The sequence below is a fragment of the Microcaecilia unicolor genome, chromosome 11, assembly GCF_901765095.1.
Source record: "Microcaecilia unicolor chromosome 11, aMicUni1.1, whole genome shotgun sequence".
Classification (NCBI taxonomy): domain Eukaryota; kingdom Metazoa; phylum Chordata; class Amphibia; order Gymnophiona; family Siphonopidae; genus Microcaecilia; species Microcaecilia unicolor.
The window spans coordinates 65,185,203-65,198,105 of record NC_044041.1 but is presented as its reverse complement, the minus strand read 5'-3'; the positions used below and the strand labels follow the sequence as shown (position 1 = coordinate 65,198,105).

Sequence of the window (12,903 nt, the reverse complement as noted above, 5' to 3'; positions counted from 1 at the left end):
AATTATCTCCACACTAATAAAGAGATTAGATCAGCGTTCCAGACATATTACCAAAGCCTTTATAAGGCGTCGGAACAAGAAGGACTTCCGGGAGAGCTATTTTTAGATGGGGTTCAGACCCCTAATCTACAAGATGGGGATAGTACTCAATTAAATGCAAAGATTAATGCTGATGAGGTGACATGGGTAATAACGCAAAGTAAAATGGGCAAGGCCCCGGGCCCGGATGGGTATAAAGCAGAATTTTATAAATTGATGGGGGACTCGGTGGTCCCAACACTGGTCAAGGTGTTTAATGAATGGATGGAGAATGGTAGGATGCCAGACCAATTAAATTTGGCTAGGATAGTTGTGTTTCCTAAGCCTAAAAGAGATGAAAAACTGGTAACCTCCTATAGACCTATTTCATTAATTAACCAGGAAGCAAAATTATTTGCAAAAATTCTAGCAAATAGACTGGGGCGAGTGCTACCTCATCTTATCCACACAGCTCTGGTGGGGTTTGTACAGGGTAGATCAGTTTCCAAGAATTTGAGGAGTATTCTGGCAGCATTAGAAGGTTTGGGCCACTCCCAGGCACAAGCATTAATGATAAGCTTCGATGCTGAGAAAGCATTTGATAGAGTGGAGTGGCCCTTCCTGTATTCTGTGCTGGAAAGATATGGATTTCAGGGTGGATTTGTACAGGCGATCAGGGCATTGTATCACCAACCTAGAGCACAGGTGATGGTGAATGGGAATATATCGGAGGAGATTCAGATTAGTAGAGGTACTAGACAGGGATGTCCGCTCTCACCTCTACTTTTTGCACTACAGTTGGACCCCTTAATTAGAGACATATATGATTGTGCGGCGATTCCTGGGGTACAACTTAAAAATCAGGAATTTAAGCTTGCCGCGTTTGCGGATGACCTAATGATGGTTATTACAAAACCGAAGGAGACCCTGTACAGTCTACTAGAGTTAATTCAAGAATATAGAGATTACTCGGGCTTTAAATTAAACATAGACAAATCTGAAGCTCTTGGGATAAACTTAGACATTCGGGCCTATTGGCCGGAAGGATTTCCTTTGAAACGTACGAGCAAGTCTTTTACATATTTAGGGATTCAACTACCGGCTAGGTTGAAGGAGCTTTATACTTTAAATGTTACAAACATGTTGGAACAGACAACTCAACAGTTGGATTCATGGGGCAGTTTAACACTATCTTTGATGGGGAGGATTAGTCTTATCAAAATGGTGATATTGCCAAGATGGCTATACACATTACAGGTACTGCCCATAGTGTTATTGCAAAAAGATATTAAGCGCTTATATCGATTGATATCTAGATTCTGCTGGGCAAAAAAACGGGCTAAGATGCAGTTGAAACATATGTTGGGGGGATGGAGGCAAGGGGGCCTGGGAATACCTAATATAAAGTTTTATAATATGGCATGCCTTCTGCGCCAAATACGAGATTGGCTATACCAAACCCAGGAACACACACCTCTAGAGATGGAGGAAGCGTTATATAGTCCATATCATGGGATAACATTAGCACATTTACAGAAAAAGGAGATACCGTACAGACTTAGACAAAATGTTCTGATATTATCACTTAGAGCAGCGTGGAGATTCTTAGGGGAACTATTGGGGGGAGACTCAAGAGTAACTGAGTATTTAAACATTAGGGGGAATCCGTCTTTCGTGCCCGGGTTGGAAAATAAAACATTTGATAGATGGGCACAGGCAGGTGTTACTTGTATAGCTGATGTACTGGGAGAGAGAGGGGACATACTGCCACTGTCACAGCTATTGGCTCAGAGGGAGCAGGTCTGGGGTGATGTATACGCGCACTGTCAACTTAAAACATTATGTACAAACATTAGATAAAACAGCATTGCAGTGTAAACTGGGCAACAAAATCAAAAAATTCTTTGATGAGATATCTGAAAATGCCCCATCTATATCCCAGATACATCGGAAGTTGTGGGAGCTGGCTCCATTGAAGGAGACAACCACGATTAGACAGAGATGGGAAAAAGATATGAGTTGTAATTTGGAATCATGGGATATTACTGCGCAGATAAAAAATATACCAAGAATAATTGGGGGCGCAGATTACAGGGAATGCGCATATCGAATAATTTACAGAGCTTATTTTACTCAGGTACAATTATATAAATCAGGGGGTATAGAGACAGCGCTCTGTTTGAAATGTAATAGACATGACAATACTTTATACCATGCGATATGGGGGTGTGTAGTACTACAGAGATATTGGAGACAATAGTTACTTACCTGTCACATGTTTTGGGTAGTAGAATAGCCATGAATCCACGACAGTTGATATTAGATTTGAAGGATGAACCTTTAAGACTCAATGCTGACAAAACATTATTATATCGAAAGTTATGTCTGGTGGCGAAAAAATGTATTATGCAATATTGGACTGTAGCCAGTTCACCACCTTACTGGCATTGGCGTAACAGGGTGCATCAGTTGTTAGTGTGGGAGGCGAAAGAAGTTAAAGGACAATACAAAAGGAAAATAAGGTTTCTTAAAACATGGGGTAGCTACCTGGAAAAAATGACACAGAGAGGCCGAAGTTTGGTCATTAATACTTTATAAAAGAACCATACATCACTACAATATTGGGATATATTAATTTGAGTTAGTCAAGGGGGGTGAGGGGGGGGGATTAATAGGGAAGAGTGGGAGGAGGGTGTAGGGAAGGGGATAGAGGAATAAGAGGATTTGAATTACATTAGTGTGATAAGCTGATCATTTTACATCACGGTATAACAATGGTTGATTAACAATTGTATATTTGCCAAAGCAAAAGTTGTGTTATATTGTTAATGTGTTATGACTTTCTTTTAACGATTGTGGACAAATAATGATATAAGGTGGGGAGGGGGTTGAGGAGGGGGGGGAACAGAAAAATGAGATTCAGTGAATGAAGCAGATATAATGTTATTGCAATGCTGAATGGAAAATTGAACTTTGTTGTATGAAGCCTCCAAGTTGCATTGTATTGTGCCTTTCGATAATAAAAAAGTTTAAACATAGATCTAGCCATGAGTGCAGAAGCACAGAAAAGAGAAATGCACGTACGAAAAAAAGAGAATGGCACCACCTGAACAGAAACATAAAATGTCCAGAGTAGAAAAGAAAATTAGGAATTAGAATATGCCAACTTTGGGAATATCTGTCTCTTCTACCGTATTTGTAAAGTACAGGGGGAAAAATGCTTTTCTCTTTTTCTAGGGAAGTCTAGCTTTTTATAATGGGGGAAGCGGAGAGCTTGTTTCTAATTTGTGGTCCCTTATTCTGTGTTAGGTGAGGAACTGCCCATGTTTGGCTTGTGTGACAAAGGTAAAGCAATCAGCTAGTGTGTATTTTCCAAAAAGGGATTTGTAGTAGTTTGGTTTGTTGTATTTTCCTAAAAAGAAGTATATTGATACTCTAGGACCTGGTTGACTATTTGAAGTGTATTTTCATAAGTGGGGTTGTTATGATATGGTAAGTTTGCTATGGAGGTTCCAAGTATCTTTTTCAAGGTTTTGTGGTACTTCAAAGAGGCCCTATTACTAAGGTACGGTAAAAGGTGGCCTTAGCGCACCAATACATAGATTTTTCCCAGGTGTTAAGGCCATTTTTACCACAGCAATAAAATAGCTGATTTTATATTTTTACTATTAATAACCATGCACTAATGTTGTCATTTAGCACACAGCCGTTAAAAAATATTAGCACGTGAGCACTTACTGACACCTATTTTGAAGGAAGTTTACACACTCAGTACAAACTGATTAGCACATGATCGCCCACTCTCCCCCCCCCCCCCCCCAAGACATGCCCTCTCCACAATAAAATAAAAATATTTTTTAGCCCAGTTTGCATATGCAGATCAGGAAATTACCACAGGACCCCTGAGCACATCCCATAGGAAGCCATTTTAATCTGCGGTAAGAATGTGCTAGCACTTACTGCAGCTTAATACAAAGAGTAGGGTTAAATGGTCAGTATTCTCAATGGAGAAGGGTAGTTAGTGGGGTTCCCCAGGGGTCTGTGCTGGGACTGCTGCTTTTTAACATATTTATAAATGACCTAGAGATGGGAGTAACTAGTGAGGTAATTAAATTTGCTGATGACACAAAGTTATTCAAAGTCATTAAATCGCGGGAGGATTGTGAAAAATTACAAGAGGACCTTACGAGACTGAGAGACTGGCGTCTAAATGGCAGATGACGTTTAATGTGAGCAAGTGCAAAGTGATGCATGTGGGAAAGAGGAACCCGAATTATAGTTACGTCATGCAAGGTTCCACGTTAGGAAACACCAACCAAGAAAGGGATCTAGGTATCGTCGTTGATGATACGTTGAAACCTTCTGCTCAGTGTGCTGCTGCGGCTAAGAAAGTAAATAGAATGTTAGGTATTATTAGGAAAGGAATGGAAAACAAAAATGAGGATGTTATAATGCCTATGTATCGCTCCATGGTGCGACCGCACCTCGAATATTGTGTTCAATTCTGGTCGCCGCGTCTCAAAAAAGATATAGTGGAATTAGAAAAGGTGCAGAGAAGGGCAACAAAAATGATAAAGGGGATGAGACGACTTCCCTATGAGGAAAGGCTAAAGTGGCTAGGGCTCTTCAGCTTGGAGAAAAGGTGGCTGAGGGGAGATATGATAATGAGTGGAGCTGAACAGGTAGATGTGAAGCGTCTGTTCACACTTTCCAAAAATACTAGAACTAGGAGGCATGCGATGAAGCTACAATGTAGTAAATTTAAAACGAATCGGAGAACATTTTTCTTCACTCAACGTGTAATTAAACTCTGGAATTTGTTGCCAGACAATGTGGTAAAGGCGGTTAGCTTAGCGGAGTTTTAAAAAGTTTTGGACGGCTTCCTAAAGGAAAAGTCCATAGACCGTTATTAAATGGACTTGAGGAACATCCACTATTTCTGGGATAAGCAGTATAAAATGTTTAGTACTTTTTTTGGGATCTTGCCAGGTATTTGTGACCTGGATTGGCCACTGTTGGAAACAGGATGCTGGGTTTGATGGACCTTTGGTCTTTCCCAGTATGGCAATACTTATGTCATAAAAGGACCCCAAAGTGTTTGGAACTGGAAATAGACTATTGCGCTGTTCTTGAGGTGACACCACAGTCTGAATACTGGGTTGGTTTGGGTTTTTTTTTTTTTTTTTTTGGGGGGGGGGGGTTGGGAGTTTTGTTTTCTTGCTATAATAGGTTATAAAGGGAAATGTCTTTGCTCTATTTTTAAGGAATGTATGTGGGGGGGGGGGGGGGTTTGTGTTATAGGACTCCTGGATTTATACTGCGATTCTTTCCTATGATGTATAAAAGCCAGGCTCCCATAAGGAAGCATTGGTAAGGCCTCACTTGAAGCACTGTGTTCAGTTTTAAAGGCCATATCTCACTGAGGACATAAGGAGACTAGAATTGGTACAGAGAAAAGTGGTATGATGGTATGAGGTCTCAAGCAGAAAACATATGAGGAGACTGGAAGTCCTAAACATGTATACCCTGTCCCTCCTGCCCTCTAAAAGGGATATTATCCAGACCTTTTAAATACTTTGAAAGGAATTACTGAACAAACCTTTTTCAAATGAGAAGAACTTTACTACTAGAGGATATGATTTGATTCTACCACCCTGTAACGTCATAACACACCACCAAGAAATATCCCAAAATAGATGATGGAAGCAAAAATGGTGAAGAAATTGAAAAAGGAGAGGGATACACAATAGATTCCTAAAAGGCAAGAAGCAAAGCAAGCACAGAGAACTTCAGCTATGAAATTACTTTCTTAAGGAGTTCTTAAAAGTTCGAGTTATCTACACTGCACAGTACAATCCAATGCCTTTCTGTATAGTTCTGTGTAAACTAATTAGCTAATTAGGCACATAGTTCCTCTGGTCTCAGGTCACTGCACTAACCATTAGGCTACTCCTCCACAAAAAAAATACTTAAATGGTAGTAATTAGGAGTTACGTATGAATCTTCCCTATGCACTAGGAGCACATGGTTCAGTGTGGAGCATCCTTGAAAAATACTATTGAAACAGGATCTTTAGGAAATCACAATAAGGTTTCAATAATGGTGAAAGAAAGCCAGGAGTCTAATGCGAGAACAGATTAAAGGATGCAAACTATCCCTGTCAACTTCAAAGCAGCTTCTAGATGCAAGGAAAAAAAAACCAATCTGAAAAGCCTATGTACAAATGCTAGAAGCCTAAAAAATAAGATGGGAGTTAGCGTGTATATCTAAATGAGGAGGTAGATAAAATAGGCATCTCGGAGACTTGTTGAAGGAGGACAAGCAATGGGACACTTAACAGGGTACAAATTATATTGCAATGATAGAAGGGATCAAATTGGAGAGGGATTGAACAATATATTGTAGTGGAGGAGTGGCCTAGTGGTTAGGGTGGTGGACTTTGGTCCTGGGGAACTGAGGAACTGAGTTTGATTCCTGGCACAGGTAGCTCCTTGTGACTCTGGGCAAGTCACTTAACCCTCCATTGCCTGCCGCATTGAGCCTGCCATGATTGGGTAAGCGCGGGGTACAAATGTAACAAAAATAAATAAATAAAAATATTAGAGAGGGAATTGAGTCAAACAAAACAAGCATTCTACATGATAGCAACATGGAATCATTATGGATAGAAATTCCATGTGTGAGGGGAAGGAGTATTCTTGTAGAGCTGTACTACCGTCCATCTGAACAGACAGATGAAATGTTTTCAGAAATTAGTAAAGTTGGCACACTGGGCAACAGTATGAACAGTGGTGATTTCAATTACCCCATTATTAACTGGATAAATGTTACATCTGGGAATGCCAGGGAGATAACATTCCTAGATGTAATAAATAGCTACTTCTTGGAGCAGCTGGTCCAGGAACCAATAAGAGAGGGAAGCATTTTAGATCTAGTCCTTGGTGGAGTGCAAGGTATAGTACAAGAGGTAACGGTGTTGGGTCCACTGGGAAACAGTGATCATAACGTGATCAAGTTTGACCTGATATCTGGAAGGAAGACTACTACTACTACTATTTAGCATTTCTATAACACTACAAGGCGTACGCAGCGCTGCACAAACATAGAAGAAAGACAGTCCCTGCTCAAAGAGCTTACAATCTAATAGACAAAAAATAAATAAAGTAAGCAAATCAAATCAATTAATGTGAACGGGAAGGAAGAGAGGAGGGTAGATGGAGGCGAGTGGTTACAAGTGGTTACGAGTCAAAAGCAATGTTAAAGAGGTGGGCTTTCAGTCTAGATTTAAAGGTGGCCAAGAATGGGGCAAGACGTAGGGGCTCAGGAAGTTTATTCCAGGCGTAGGGTGCAGCGAGACAGAAGGCGCGAAGTCTGGAGTTGGCAGTAGTGGAGAAGGGAACAGATAAGAAGGATTTATCCATGGAGCGGAGTGCACGGGAAGGGGTGTAGGGAAGGACGAGTGTGGAGAGATACTGGGGAGCAGCAGAGTGAGTACATTTATAGGTTAGTAGAAGAAGTTTGAACAGGATGCGAAAACGGATAGGGAGCCAGTGAAGGGTCTTGAGGAGAGGGGTAGTATGAGTAAAGCGACCCTGGCGGAAGACAAGACAGGCAGTAGAGTTTTGAACCGACTGGAGAGGGGAGAGGTGACTAAGTGGGAGGCCAGCAAGAAGCAGATTGCAGTAGTCTAAACGAGAGGTGACAAGGGTGTGGATGAGGGTTTTGGTAGAGTGCTCGGAAAGAAAGGGGCGGATTTTACGGATGTTGTAAAGAAAGAAACGACAGGTCTTGGCAATCTGCTGGATATGAGCAGAGAAGGAGAGAGAAGAGTCAAAGAAGACCCCAAGGTTTCGAGCTGAGGAGACAGGGAGAATGAGAGAGCCATCAACAGGAATAGAAAATGGGGGGAGCGGGGAGGTGGGTTTTGGGGGGGAAATGAGAAGCTCGGTTTTGGTCATATTTAATTTCAGGTGGCGTTGAGACATCCAGACAGCAATGTCAGACAAGCACGCTGAAACTTTGGTTTGGATGCAAGGTGAGATATCAGGGGTAGAAAGGTAGATTTGGGAGTCATCAGCAGAGATGGTAGGAAAAGCCATGGGATGAGATTAATGAACCAAGGGAAGAAGTGTAGATAGAAAAGAGGAGGGGACCAAGAACAGAACCCTGAGGTACGCCAACAGGCAGAGGGATAGAAGTAGAAGAGGATCCACCAGAGTGAACACTAAAGGTGCGGAGGGAGAGGTAGGAAGAGAACCAGGAAAGGACAGAGCCCTGGAATCCAAGACGCAAAGGAAATCTGCTGTAGCTGCATTTCATTTTCAAAACGGAGACTATGATAAAACGAGGAAAATGTATAAAAAGAAGCAAAAAAGATTGGCTGCAAAGGTTAGGACATTAAATCAGGCATGGACATTGTCTAAAAAAAAAAAAAACATCTTGGAAGCCCAGACCACATGCATTCCACGTATTTACAAAGGTGAAAAGGAGACAAAATGACAGCCAGCATAAAAGGTGAAGTGAAAGAAGCTATTGCAGCCAAAAAAAATGTCCTTCAAAGAATAGAAAAAGGACCCAAATGAAGACAATAAGAAGCAACATAAGCACTGGCAAATTACATGCAAAGCATTGATAAAGAAAGCTAAAAGAGAATATGAACAGAAACTTGCCACAGAGGCAAAAACTCACATTAACAACTTTTTCAGGTACATTGGAAGCAGAAAGCCTGCAAGGAAATCAAGTGGGACCATTAGGGAAAGGGAAAAAAAATGGGACTTGAAATACCGCCTTTCTGTGGTTTTTGCAACTACATTCAAAGCGGGTTCGATTCCCACTACAGTGCCTTGTGACTCTGGGCAAGTCACTTAACCCTCCATTGCCCAGAGTCACAAGGAGCTGCAGTGGGAATTGAACCCACTTTAAATGTAGTTGCAAAAACCACAGAAAGGCAGAGGGTTAAGTGACTTGGCCAGAGTCACAAGGAGCTGCAGAGGGAATTGAACCCAGTTCCCCAGGATCAGAGTCTGCTGCACCAACCACTAGGCTACTCCTCCACTCCATAAAGGAGCAAAAGAGGCACTAAGGAAGGACAAGGCTATAGTGGAGAAACTGAATGAATTCTTGCTTCAGTCTTCACAGACCATAGTAACATAGTAGATGACGGCAGAAAAAGACCTGCATGGTCCATCCAGTCTGCCCAACAAGACAACTCATAAGTGCTACTTTTTGTGTATACCCTACAGAAGATGACGTAAGAAATCTATCTGTACCAGAAATGGTTTTCAAGGGTGATGATGTGAAGTTACTGAAAGAAATCTATGTGAATCTAGAAGTTATACTGAGCCAAATCACCTGGACCAGATGGCACGCATCCAAGAGTACAGAAGGAACAAACATGAAATTGCTGATCTGCTGTTAGTAATCTGTAACCTGTCATTAAAGTTGTCCACAGTACCTGAAGACTGGAGGGTAGTTAATGTGACACCTCTTTTTAAAAAGGGTTCCAGGGTGACCCACGAAATTACAGACTGGTAAGCCTGACGTCAGTGCCAGGTAAAATAGTGGAAACTATTATAAAGAATACAGTTATGGAACTCATAAAAAACATGGTTTAATGGGACAAAAACTGCATGGTTTCAAACAATTTGCTTCATTTCTTTGAAGACGTGAATAAAGGTAAGCCAGTTGATGTACTGTAATTTCTAGATTTTCAGAAAACTTTTGATAAAGTTCCTCATGAGAGACTCCAGAGAAAATTAAAGAGTCATGGGATAGGAAGCAAGGGGGCTCATTTTCAAAGCACTTAGCCTTCCAAAGTTCCATAGAAACCTATGGAACTTTGGAAGGCTAAGTGCTTTGAAAATATGCCTCATTTTCTTCTGTGGATTAGGAATTGGTTATTGGACAGAGGGTATGGTTAAATGGACATTTCTCTAAATGGAGGAGGGTGAATAGTGGAGTGCTGCAGGGATCTGTACTGGGACCGGTGCTATTTAACATATTCATAAGTGATCTGGAAATCGGAACGATGAGTGAGGTGATTACATTTGCAGATGACACAAAACTATTCAAGGTTGTTAAAACACATGTGGACTGTGAAATTTTGCAAGAACTTAGGAAATTGGAAGACTAAGCATCCAAATGGCAGATAAAAGTTAATGTGAACAAAGGCAAAGTGATGCACATTGGGAAGAATAATCTGAATCACAGTTACCTCATGCTAGGGTCCACTTTGTGGATCAGCAAAAGATCTAGGTGTCCTTTGTACAATACACTGACATCTTCTGCTCAGTGTACGACGGCGGCCAAAAAAACAAACAAGATGCTAGCAATTATTAGGAAAGGGCGGGTAAATAAGACCGAGAATAATATAATGCCTTTGTATTGCTCCATGGTGCAACCTCACCTTGAGTACTGCGTCCAGTTCTGGTTGCCGTATCTCAAAAAGATATAGTGGAATTAGAAAAGGTTCAAAGAAGAGCAACCAAAATGATAAAGGTGGTGGAACTCCTCTCATGAGGAAACGCTAAAGAGGTCAGGGTTCTTCAGCTTAGAAAAGAAACAGCTGAGGGGGGATAAAATTTAGGTCTACAAAAGCCTGAGTGTACAACGAGTAGAAGTGAATTGATTTTTTACTCTTTCAAAAAGTACAAAGACTAGGAGACACTAAATGAAATTACATGGTAATATCGTTAAAACAAATAAGAGGAAATAATTTTTCATGCAACGAATAGTTAAGTTCTGGAACTCTTTGTCGGAGGTCATACTAACAGCTGTTAGTGTATCTGTATTTAAAAAAAAGGTTTGGACACGTTCTTGGAGGAAAAATCCATAGTCTGCTATTGAGACAGACATGGGGAAGCCACTGCAGCATGCAATGTTGCTATTTGGGTTTCTGTCAAGTACTTGTGACCTGGATTGGCCACCACTGGAAACAGGATACTGGGATAGATGGACCATTGGTCTGACCCAGTATGGTTATTATGTTCACTATTCTATAACATGCATACCTACATTTCATAGTGTGCAACTCCAAAGTATGGTCAGGTCAGGGGCATTCCCAGAATGTAAGGAAATGTTACAGAACTCTGCGACTTACATGCCTGCCATTAATCAGGCACCAGCATTTACATAACCTTTTGGCAGGTGTAAATGCTTGCGCCCAAAGTAAGGTGGAAAACATGTACTACGCTAGTTCTGTAAAGGTTGTTTCGCAGAACATCCTTTGCAGACTACTAGATTCGTGCGGATCATGCTGACGCCTAACTTTGCGTGCCGTTTATTTAATTCCCCCCAATATGTATAATAACTGTCATTATCAAGGAGTCAGTTAAAAGACAGTGTTTGTTATCTTCTTTTGTACCCCACCCTCTGGGTAGCTGATCATACCATATCCCTCAATTAATTCACACCCAGCACCTTTCCCTTAGGGATGCAGGAAAAGAATTAAGCCTTATAGGCCAACCTTCAGGCACACACCCCTCCCTCGTCAATTACTTTTTAGACCTGTAGGCTCCCCCTAAAAAGACTGATAAACTCAGCATTCATTCCAACTCCTCCAGAATGATCCCATAAAAATTAACTGAAAAACATCAATTTTAGTAATAAACTTTGTTTCATCTTTATTTCTCTCACAAATACATGTATACTTTCACTTATTTATGTAATATGTGTGTGGGTTGGAGGAGGTCTAAGTTGCCCACTTTCTCTGTTGGTCAAAGCATGCACTGATAGGTGTGTGTGTGTTTTTGCTACATCTACTCCTTGCTGCCCCCCCCTCCCCATGCAATCACCTAGTCTACCTAATGGTGACGATAACCCCAATTTTCCTTCCTAGTCTAACTACACCTTAGGGAACTAGGTACACATAATTCATCACATTCTGGTACAAAATAAATACCTGTATATAATATGTAAACCGCTTTGACTGTAACCACAAAATGGTGGTATATCAAATCCCTTTTCCTTTCCCCAAGTCCTAAAAGACATCTAGGCATGGACATGTGGAGGGGTGGTAGAAAAAGGCACTAACTGGCAATCACTCAAAGCCAATCAATCAGTCTACAGTTGTCCCCTACCATTTGACACAGGAGGGCGAGAATAGTACTAAGGGGTGCAAAGAAGGCAGCCAAGAAGCAGCATACTTTGATACTTTGCCAGGAAACCAGTACTGCTGAGAAATACCGAAAGCAAGGCCAGTACAAAGTTATCCGACACCCTAGGCAACCCTTCAGCCTTATATCCCTAATCTGGCCCACCAAACCTTCCTTTCAAATATTAAACTCTGCTATACGTGTGTGTGTTCAATGACACTATGTAGCTCTCACGATCTACTCTTTGCTACTCCCCTAGCCATCAGCCTAGTCTTGCTTAATAGATATCTCGGCCCTGACTGCAAGACAGGAATACCTGGTTTTACTACCCTATTCCACGGTGGGTGAACAGGCCCCAACAGTCCCCTAACCCAATAGCCCGTCCCAGGCCTACTAACCCCCCACCCCCATGATCTCACCATGTAGCAAAAACTTTAGTGGCCCTGCAAGCCCTGAACACCACCGGAACTTCAGTCCTCACCAGATCGCCCCCGCTCTCAACCGCCCCCCCCCCCCAAAAAAAAAAAAACCCAAAACTTTACCCAGACTAAGATTACTATATGACTCCAAATAAAGGAGAGCATATTAATCTTGTCCGAGACACCTCCAGATCTTGGCCAAAACTTCTCGGATTGTCAGGGCCAGGACCTCCCTAGTCCGCCAGCCCAGCCCAATAAGACCTTGGCCCAATGAGCCTCATATCATGGCACAATCTCACCCCGCACCTAAATTATACCTGGTCCGAGAAGCGTGGAACAGTACAGGTGGCATCCTCCTTCACCGGCGCCATCTT

The 12,903-nt window shown here is 41.7% G+C and overlaps 1 protein-coding gene across 1 annotated transcript in view; it reads right to left on the bottom strand.

Annotated features, from left to right (window-relative positions):
* Positions 1-12,903, bottom strand: part of GCN1 (GCN1 activator of EIF2AK4) — a gene marked incomplete in the record, with an annotated part of 339,178 nt that extends 326,275 nt beyond the window's left edge. Inside the window, 1 exon segment of the mRNA XM_030219069.1 lies at positions 12,847-12,903. Within this exon segment, the coding sequence (XP_030074929.1) occupies positions 12,847-12,900 (54 nt within the window).